Genomic DNA, 11,107 nt, shown 5'->3' with positions numbered 1-11,107 from the left:
GTACCATTTTTTAATACCAATGTTTAATTTTATTTGAATTTAATAGCAATTTGATAATTGGTTATCTTTATTATCAATAAAAATATTAGAGGTTTATTATGGTAGAATTGTACATATCCAAAAATTTATCTTCATCAGGAATCTCTTATGAATATGTCGGGAAATTGACCTGCTAATTTTGAGCTTCAGACAAAAAAAAAAAACGTTTAGGACTGGATTTTATTCATTATATATAGCTACTATGTTACTTTCCAGGCATTATTTATATCAAAACTCCAGACCAAAAATCACATGATATTTTACAACCCACTAACAGGATATCGTCTGTTTTGAGACTTAGGTTTGCCTTTGTCTAGAACAGGCCAGTGTTGTTTTGTAAACCCTGTGATAGTTCAGATTTGTGTAGTGTTTGTAAGACAAGTGGTTGACCTGTCCAGTAAATACTGTCATTATTAGAAGATATGTATACACGTTTTGTATAATTATGAAATTGTTGAAACTTCACCAGACAGCAATATAGTGATCATCCATTGTCGTTTAATATTTACACAAAGTGAATAAAAACCTATGAGAATTGAATACTCTTTTGATTTTGTCAAGATGGAGTGCAAGTATAGGCTTTGAATATCCAAGATTTGATCTTAACAAAATTAGATCAAAGGAAAACATAACCTGAGGATTGTCTCAACTAGATTGAAAGATTGTTGGTTATAAATCATTTCAATTTAAACTTTTTGCTGCTGAGTGTTTTATCGCTGGTTGCAGCAAGGTTTTCTTAAATGATCTGAGGGGTGTGACAGTACATCACTTTGTACATACTGTTACTGGCAACAATATGTATGGGTTTTTGCCTAATGTCCCTTTGAGAATTTTTCACTCATATTGGGATGCCACCAGTATTGCTGATGGAAAGGCTGTACTCGGCACTTATGGCCATTGAGCACTTGGGAATCTTTTTTTTTTCATGCCAACACCTTCTGTTACACTGGGCTTCTGTTTATACGGTCTCATCAAAGCACCAGTCTCCATGTCCCACAGTGGGATTTGAACCAGTAATATGAGGATTGTCTCTTTACTCCAGAACTATTGGAGTATCAAGGTCTAACCACTGCACCACATAGGCAACCCAACAATATGTACTTACACGCAAAGCATAACGTAATTTTGATCTCACCATCCTTATTAATGTAACCCTAACAGGGAGGTGACAATAAATACATGCATTTATTTCAACTGGTGATGTATGTGCTGATGGATGTGTACCGTGAGGGTAGGTGCATATTGTCACTGAAGACAAAATCCTACTTCCCAAATTGGTACATTTATTGATAGCTTCATTTTTCTAATTTAAAAGATGGTTTTAGTTCACATTTGTTTGCCAGAAAAAAAAAAAAGATAAGCACCTTGAGTTAATGTTGTGATGCCATGGGTCACTTGTTTATAGCATTAAAAGGGTTTTGATAGCTCACCTGAGCCAAAAGCTCAAGTGAGCTTCCTTCCTTGATCAAAGTTTGCCCATCATTTGTAGTCTATAGACTTCTCAAATATCAGTGTCAGTTTCAACCAAACTTGAGCACAAGAGACAAAAATTTAGCTTTATTCAAATAAAGTATTTCTTGTTTATTCGCGAAAGTTTTGCGCTATATCGAGAAAGATACGCATTTATTAGTGATTTGACGTTTCCATACAATGTGAAAAAAATAAATTTTGTACCTACAAAAATGTGCTCATTGGGCTTTCGTACATTTGAACAATTTTCAATCTCCCCTTTTTTTGAAAGAGAGAGAGTTTTATATTTGAGATTTTTTCTTTCTTTTTTAGCTCACCTGAGCTGAAAGCTCAAGTGAGCTTTTCTGTTCACCCATTGTCTGTCGTCAATCTGTCTTGTCTGTAAACTTTTCACATTTTCAACTTCTTCTCAAGAACCACTGAGCCAATTTTAACCAAACTTGGTACAAATCATTCTTAGGGTAAGGAGAGTTTAAATTATTAAAATGAAGGGCCAAGCTCCTTCCGAAGGGGAGATAATCAAGAAAAGACAAAATAGGGTGGGGTTATTAAAAAATCTTCTTCTCAAGAACCACTGGGCCAGAAAAGCTGAAACTTAAGTGGAAGCATCCTGGGGTAGTGTAAATTCTAAATTGTTCAAATCATGACCCCTGGTGGTAGGGCGGGGCCACAATAGGGAATCCAAGTTTTACATTGAAATATGTAGAAAAATCTTTCAAAAACTTCTCAAGAACCACTGGGCCATTAAAGCTGAAACTTATGTGAAAGCATCCTGGGGTAGTGTAAATTCTAAATTGTTCAAATCATGACCCCCGGGGGTAGGGCGGGGCCACAATAGGGAATCCAAGTTTGTCATTAAAACATGTAGAAAAAATCTTTTAAAATCTTCCTTTCAAGAACCACTGGGCCAGAAAGGCTGAAACTTATGTGGAAGCATCCTGGGGTAGTGTAGATTCTAAATGTTTAAATCATGACACCCCCCCCCCCCCCGGGGTAGGGCAGGGCCACAATAGGGAATCCAAGATTTACATTGAAATATGTAGTAAAAATCTTTAAAAATCTTCTTCTCAAGAACCACTGAGCCAGAAAAGCTGAAACATATGTGGAAGCAGATTCTAAATTGTTCAAATCATGACACCCCCCCCCCCCCGGGGGGTAGGGCGGGGCCACAATAGGGAATCCAAGTTTTACATTGAAATATGTAGAAAAAATCTTTAAAAATCTTCTTCTCAAGAACCACTGGGCCAGAAAAGCTGAAACTTATGTGGAAGCATCCTCGGGTAGTGTAGATTCTAACTGTTTAAATCATAACCCCTGGGGGTAGGGTGGGGCCACAATAAGTACTACAAGGGGGAAATCAGGTGAAAAACAGCAAGGCCAAAGTTACTCAGGTGAGCGTTTTGGCCCATGGGGCTCTTGTTTTGTGTGTGTGTGTGGGGTTTTTTTTTTTTCCTGGTTATGAACCCCCTCCTCCCTCATACTATATAGGAAAAGTTCCTCGATCCGCTCTTCACATTGTATATTGTCTGTAGTAATTTGTGTTTTATGAGTTTAAGCATCGTCTTAAGCCACGGTCCGGAGTCTGCATATAGCTCTCTCCTAGAATGGGAGAGGATCGTACATTTTGGCCGTGGTTGCGACAATGATGTTTTAGTTGCACACCAGGACCCTGATTCATAAATTATATTCCATTCTATAGAAACAGATACTGAAATCATTGCCCCTGGACTGCAACACTTTTTAGGGAATACGTATATGAAGTGGTAGACCTGCTCGACACATTCTACCTATTACCACCCACTGGCCAATAAATTCAAGCTTTATGCTTGTATTACGCAAAAGCAGATGAATCTCATCGGGAAAACAAAAATTATAATACCTCGTTCTAACGAGAGAAAAATTCTGTTTTTACGAGAACAGATCTCCAAATACTAAACGTGAACAGAATTCGTTATAGCGAGAAAAGATCTCGTATTTAAGGGAGCCGACTGGGGTTTTATTGTGTGAAAACTACTATATAGAAACTCTTTAATTTCATACCATATGTATTCAGTATACATGCCAAGTTTAGTGAAAATCTACCGTCTGGTTATTTTTTAGGGACCATCTCAAAATACAGGTACATTTACTATATAGGATTATTAATATATATAGGAGAATACCATTTTTTCGCACTTCGGAGCAAAGTATACAAATGCTACTATAGGCTTTTTGCTCAAATTATATTATTTGATGGGTAATACATTGTACATTTTGTGAAGAAACACAAAATTCTACCATCTGGTTTCCAGAGGGGGCATCTCAAAATGTCAAAATTCATGATATTTTACTGTTTTTATGGAGTACAACAAAACATGACAGATACCACAGATTTACATAAAAAATAATAAAAATGATTGTGAGATTCTCAATTTCCTATGTTTAAAATTTCAAGAGCATCTATTTTATACTTTTTATTTTATGACATAATTAATGACCCCGCTTAAAGAACTTCAGTTATTCATAACGTCAAAAACACACAATTACGACGTCTATCTACCCATTATTTGAAAAATTGTTTTAAAAAAGTTATTTAAAAATGTAATTAGATTTTTTAACCTGAGATTTCGTAAATTTGTTAATTTATATAAATTATATATATATATTAAAAAAGTTGCTTTAAAAGAGTAAATACGCTTTATTTTACTATGCTGCGTGAAGTATTGCGCAATGAAAACCCCAGTCGGCCCTCTTAAGAGAGAAATTAAGAGAAAATTATCTCGTAATCAGAAATGATCATGTTATAATGAAAAAGATGTCCTTATTAGTAGTATGAGAAAATATTTCATATTTATGATAAAAGATATCGTAATTAAGAAAATTTACATGAAAATATCTCGTCATTACGAGAAACGATCCTATTATTTTGGAGAAGAAAAAAAATCTCGTAAAAGATATATGGTTATTACGAGATTAACTTTTCGTTATATTGTCTTTAAAATTGTATCAGTAGATACGCACATTTTACTAGTGTACTTATAAGGAAAAGTATTAACTCGTCATAACGAAATCTTCTCTGATAATTGCTATACGAGATCTTCTTTTTTGTAATGACGAGATCATTTTCTCGTTCAAAAATAAGATCTTTTTTCGTTAAAAAACAAAGTCTTTTCCCTTTAAACCGGGATATCTGCTCGTTATAATGCAGGCACATATTCGTTTTTGAAAAGGGGGTGACAGTAAGAGAAAAAAAATGACAACATACCTGAAAAAAACTTTGACAAGCAAAAAAAAAAAAAAAAAAGTGGGGAGGATAGGGATACTAAGGTTCAACTTTTTTTACAACCAAATTTTAATAATATATTACCCTGCATCTTCGCTAGCCAAGGGTTTTCGGTCCGCTCTGCTTCCCATTTATGGGGAGAGCGGACCGAAAACCCTTGGCTAGCGAAGATGATTACCCTGATTAAACTGTACTGTATCAAGGGGGGTGGGCCTTTTCAATAAACATTTTCAACAGTGAAAAGTTATCTTTGGAAAAAAGTGCCCCCCCCCCCCGATACTATGTGCGTGTAATAAGATCTTTCCTCGTTATATTGAGATCTTTTCCGATATATATAATGAGATATTTTCTCATATTTACGAGATCTTTTCTTGTATTAACGAGATGATTTTTTCGTTAGAAATAGATTTTTTTTTTTTAAATAATGGGATTTTTTTCTCGTTATTATGAGATCTTTCCTTGCAATAGCGATATATTTTCTCGTAATTCCGAGATTTTTTTTTCGATTTTTTTTCTCTAATAATAAGATAATATTGGCCGTTAATTCTTTTTTATGCGATTCTCCTCGGATTTCGTTAGATATATAACTTGAACTTTTTGGGGGGGGGGGGGTCTGTAATAATATGAGCATTTTAATTTCACAAAGATACAAGGTAGCACTTACACCCCCCCCCCCCAATATACACTTATCTTCTCCAGTCTCTAAAACAAAGAGATTAAAACTATTCTTTATACTTTATATATATTTTTTTTGATTAGGTGTTCCGTGTGAGCTAAACATATTTCTCTTTTCCACGAAAGTTAGTATATGTTACATCTAACATAATCAGTGAAGCGTATTATGACTCGTAAGTTTCAGATAATCTCACGGCATATTTATTTTCACAGGATATTCAATGAATTAACGGCAAGACATCAAAGCACCTCCACTCTGAAAAACACCTTCTCAAAACCAGCTTCCTCGTTTTCCGATGTAAACATGCCCCGCCCCTTTTGCCAAATACAGACAGATGAACTCCACTGGCACCCCATCGAGGGCACACGAATGATAGTTCCCCCAACATCCATCACTTGTCGAGCTGATAGCAGAAAATTCGGTTTGGTAGGGTGATCCTCTTTGGCAGTCATGGATACTTACCAACAGTATCCGTCCCAAATGTTGATGAATTGGGGAGTTTATTTGACTGACCAAGGAGCCATGCAAGGGGGGCAGGGTGTCTACTCTGATCCTTGGTCCAACCCCGTTTCGACAGTAAACACGGTCAACACCGTTACATCTCTTCTGAAGAATGGCCAAACTATATTTGGCCAGGATTGGAATACAGTACCCATCAACGGCTATAATACTGTAAGTGGTAATTTTATTGTTTTCCTATTTTTTTTATTGTCGTTCAAACATTTTAGAATGTGAAGAATGTTTAGAATCCAAGAGGCAATAGATACAAATTGCAAAGGAAGAAGTATGACAGATAAGATCAGAATTATAGTGGGAGAGGGATACCCCGCTGGTGATCCCCTGTGAGGAGTTTAGTGAATGATATCGAGTTTCCGAGTCAAACCTCTTTGAATGTTTATATCAGAAATAGCGCAGCTAGATACTCAGCATGAAATCGAAATGGTAAAAGCTCACCCCAACTGCGAGTCTCTGTTGCAAATTGGAACACATAAATCCTAAAGGATAAGGAATTCATGCAATGTTGTATTAAATTACAAGAATGTATAAATGTTGCGTTTTTGACACCAGTAACCAACCTGTCAAATGTTTATTTTTTTTCAGCACCCCTATACAGCCGCTCTGCCAGCAGCCGGTTACGATAACATTAACGAGTTGGCGGATCAGTTCTGTGAGCTGTCGCTATCCGTAACTGACAGAAAACCCAATAAACGTCCACCCAGCACCTACCTCTGCCATCTCTGTTTTACCAAAGGTCACTTCATAAGAGACTGCCCTCAGGTGAGCTAAACCGACATTGATATCTGAAGAACCCCATTATCAATATTTTGGAGAAAATTGAAAATTTTGGTTTTATTTGGTTGTCTGTAAAAAGATGAGTTTTAAACCAAAGACACCCCCCTCAAGAAAGAAAATCACTCGAAATATAACCAGATGGAAGGTAATGTTTCACTCTGGGAACATCTACGTACTTCAACAAAGAATTGGTCAAGAAGCCATAATACATAGTATTATAGAAGGCTTGAAATGTCAAATAACCCCAATTGCAGGCAACAGGTCATCCAACTGTTTTAGTAAATGTATACATTCCATGATAAAGCAGGTGCTTTGATGTTTATATCGATATGAATGTTTTTGAGCTGGTATGAATCAGGAGCTGCCATGTTTTTCCCATCACAGCAGCGTGTGTGTATATAACACACATGTCCTATCAGCTGTTTGTGTGCCTTATCACTGGTACCGAAATAGAGCTGTACCTCTCTCCTAGTGCAGTGTTACCTTCATCATATACTGTACAGTACCTATCATCACATTGTTATCTGATGCTCAACATCAGCATCACGTTTTTTGATGCACAAAGCGATGAAATATTTTATGTGCATGTAAATAGCCTGAAAAAACTATTTTTTAAGTGTTAATAGTTAAGGAATCCAAGTTAAAGAGGAATTCTTGAGTTTTCTGGGGTCCATAATGCTGTGGTATTTTAGTGTACCAGTATCAACCTGATCACTTAAAATGATGAAAAATCAATGAATTAAGAGAGAAATGACCAAGATTATGAAGCTCCTCTATTGTGATACTGTTAACTGAAATCATCCACCATTTCTAGATAAATTGAATATGCATAAAAATGTAGTTGGATGGGTGGGTTTTGAGGGGGAAGGGGGCGGGGGTGATATTTGGAAGGGTATGCAATTATAAATGTTAAATTGTTACATATTGTTGGAACAACCCAAAACATATTGCATGAAAGAAATACGTTAAATTGTATGCTGATCCAAACTGAAGATGAAAATCGATCATTTTCTTATTAAATGTAGTAAATTTAAAAAAAGAAAAAGAGCAACTATTTTACTTTACCTCATCTAAGGTAAAACAATTTACTTATTTGCCCGATAAAAAAAATTATCATGGCTATCAAATTGTTAAGAATGGGATATATTAAACTCTCTTTTGATTCTGACAAAAGGCATTGCCTTAAGTTACTATTTTGAGCATTTGAACCATATCATAATGAATTGTATAAATGTATCCCCCCTTTTTTTATGTCTGTTCCTTTCATTCATGCAACTCTTTCTCTCTTGTATTTATGTATATTTTAATATACCTGTATATGAACTTATAAGAGTATATACACTGTATTTTCATGTTGTCTCTTGAGGGCCTTTAATTGGTAAATAAACAAATTGCATGTAGAGCATAGCTAAGAAATCTTGGTTCCATGGTTAATATGAATATATATTTATATCAGGTGTTTCTAAGGTGTGTATTTCTGTATGTATTACTTTTGGAATAATAACACAATAAATAGAAATACTGTATATGAGCAAGGTACCTATTATTGTGTAATACTGTATATAAGTGTGCCCCAAGAACTATTGTGATTCAAATGATCCATGGTATAAGTGTTCATCAAATATGTTTTCTTCCAAAACATATGCTTTTATCATTATACTCAAAGCATTCCAGTTTTCAGGAAGAGGATTTTGAGGGCTTTATGCACCTTTCAACACAAATTGTTTGTATGGATGGAGTATTTAATGGATTAATATGGCATCAATGAGCAAATCAAAAATCTTCTGTATCTGATGGCTTTGTGGTCTCCAGGGCTAAGAATATAAGCTAAGAATATAGACCACTTATATATCTATTTCTTTTTTTCCCCAATACCCTAGCTATCTTGCATATATTTAGAGTAAATACAGTATGATGATGTGCAGCATACAACATGCAATTTTCTCAATTTTGTGATAGACACTTAATCATAAGAACTTATTTTTTTAAAAAAAATTAACAGAGAAATTAATACAGAAATTATGTGTGCACAGGCCAGACCAAAAGGGGAAGGACTGACACCCTACCAAGGAAAGAAGAGATGTTTTGGCGAGTACAAGTGTCCTAAATGTAAGAGGAAGTGGATGAGTGGCAATAGCTGGGCCAACACAGGACAGTCATGTATCAAATGTAACATCATGGTGTACCCACACAAACAGGTAGGCATCCATAACTCGGTGTAAAGAAGCCATGTAGTGACTCAAAAGTAAAATGTATAAAACACTTACAACATATGGGATGAAATGATTAATGTTTTAGATGACTCATATGTTGAATAGTAGAGATTTAGATTTGTTTTAAGTGTGGGGATATTTACATTGGGAAAGTTAGCAGTTACTGTGTTCCTAACCCCTGTCTATCTTGTTCCTTTTCCAGCGACCCCTGGATATGCCTGATGGACTGGACGTTTCTGACCAAAGCAAGGTCCACCCTCAGCATCTTTGTGAGAAATGCAAGAGCTTGGGGTTCTACTGTAGGAGAACTACATAAAAATCATGTGCTTTCGATCTCCTCTAAACTTCTTTTCTCATAGTTAAATGTACCCATTAAAGTATTAATATATTTCTGTAATGTTTGAAGATTACCAAGCCTATGCATAGATGTTGTCTTCTTAGTAATAGTGTGTTATGTTTTAAAGGTAATCCCCCCCCCCCCATAATTTTTCAAAAATTTACTTTTTTATAGCTGATATTTACATTGATAGAAATACCAATTTAAAAGAAGGACACATGAAACAAAAAGTGTCAGTCATCTTCTAAAAAAAAAAAAACTGAAATACCGGGTATTAAAGTGAAAAAAAAAATTGAAAAAATACTTTTGAAAAAAAGTAATTAAATAATGATTTTTATGATTTTCCTTGTTTTCTCATGTTATGTTCCATTTAAAAATAATCCATATAGTCATGACTATACTAATAGTAAAAATCCCATTAAAGGGAGGCAACCTCTGTCAATGTCATTGTTTGTGAAAGATTTTTGTAAGTTGAGTATATATATATGCATAGTTTTTACTGGTATACCTTTTTGACATAAATGTTTAGAATCAGGATACAAAAGTGTCTGATTAAGATGAAGTGAAGAAATTGATTCAACTGTCATATCAAATTATCAACACCAGATGGTTTGTAAAAATTGCATACCATGAGCATTATATGTTCTTATTTGATGATTAATTTGTTATTTGAAAATGTCTTAGCATATTCAATGTATTTTGAAAAAAAATCAAACTTCATAAATTTCTCTTGAAGAAGAACTTGAATAATGTGACTGAATTTACTATGTGTACCGTAAGTTTTGGAAGATAAGACGATACTTTTTGTGTTTTGAATTTGTTACAGTATACATCAACTCTTTGATATTTTGTACACTTTTTTTTTCTACTTCATTTTGCAATTTAAAGCAAAACCCATTTTTCCACCATTAAAATTTACATCCCAATTCAAGGCAACATATGACATAGTAACAAACTTTTGATGCACTATATGCTATTTCAAAGATGAGATCTGGGATTTTGCACATTCCTGAAGCACATGACCCCATATAAAAAGAAAATATGTAAATGTATAACATTTACATTTAAATCTGATTAGTATGGTCAGAAAATACAAGATTCATAGTGAAGATGCTTCCAAAGGCAGCTGAAACTTGGTAAACTGTGCATCATATATCCATCTTTTGTGATGAAACCAAGTGTCTGGCTGTTTATGATGATTTACAAATGTAAAGCATATAATAAAATTTGAAGGGTTAACAGTACTGTGCGTAAATTTACTAGGTGTTTTTTTTTTAATAAATTTACTGGGTCAGTAGTTTAGGAAACCAAAGTGTTATATGTGATATAGTGAAGGACATGTATGTAAATTTGGGATCTTAACATGGTATTTCAGCTATATATATTAGGAAGACAAGATTGATTTGTATATGATAGAGGATCTGCTTTCTAAACACCAGAGCTATTTGTATATATTTGCTGTGGGTTTTATAGTTTTTATTTGAGGTTTCATATACTTTAAACATTTCCATTGTTGTGGTTTATTTGTGTATGGTGTAGATAATGTAATATATTATTTAAGTTTCTTTATTTAGTTATGTGTAGTTTTTTTTTCATATTTCATCTTTTTACTTTTACCAAAGGAAGAGAATGTGATGATATGTATATAAATTGAAGTAATTGTGAGTGTCTCTCTAAGTCAAAGCAGGGAATTGTAAGCCCAGAGACAGTGTCCTATCGTGCCAAACAAGATGTACTTATCATTTTCAATTTCTGCATGCTATTTGTTGTGAATTCATTGCCATTAAAAATGTCAAATTTTTATACTTTTCTGCAGA

At 34.4% G+C, this 11,107-nt stretch overlaps 1 protein-coding gene across 1 annotated transcript; it reads left to right on the top strand.

Moving 5' to 3' along the window:
- The first annotated feature begins 5,828 nt into the window (after positions 1-5,828).
- LOC133184187 (zinc finger CCHC domain-containing protein 24-like) lies at positions 5,829-11,083 on the top strand. Its single transcript, XM_061319108.1, has 4 exons — positions 5,829-6,119; positions 6,549-6,725; positions 8,774-8,938; positions 9,156-11,083. The coding sequence occupies exons 1-4, from the start codon at positions 5,898-5,900 to the stop codon at positions 9,267-9,269; spliced, it is 678 nt and encodes a 225-aa protein (XP_061175092.1). The 5' UTR covers positions 5,829-5,897; the 3' UTR covers positions 9,270-11,083.
- Positions 11,084-11,107: the final 24 nt, after the last annotated feature.

Source organism: Saccostrea echinata, unplaced genomic scaffold (assembly GCF_033153115.1).
Source record: "Saccostrea echinata isolate AGI-Se365-2 ecotype Australia unplaced genomic scaffold, CSIRO_AGI_Sech_v1 ptg000010l, whole genome shotgun sequence".
Lineage (NCBI taxonomy): Eukaryota > Metazoa > Mollusca > Bivalvia > Ostreida > Ostreidae > Saccostrea > Saccostrea echinata.
Note: the sequence above shows the minus strand (reverse complement) of the source record. Positions and strands in the feature narration are given on the sequence as shown.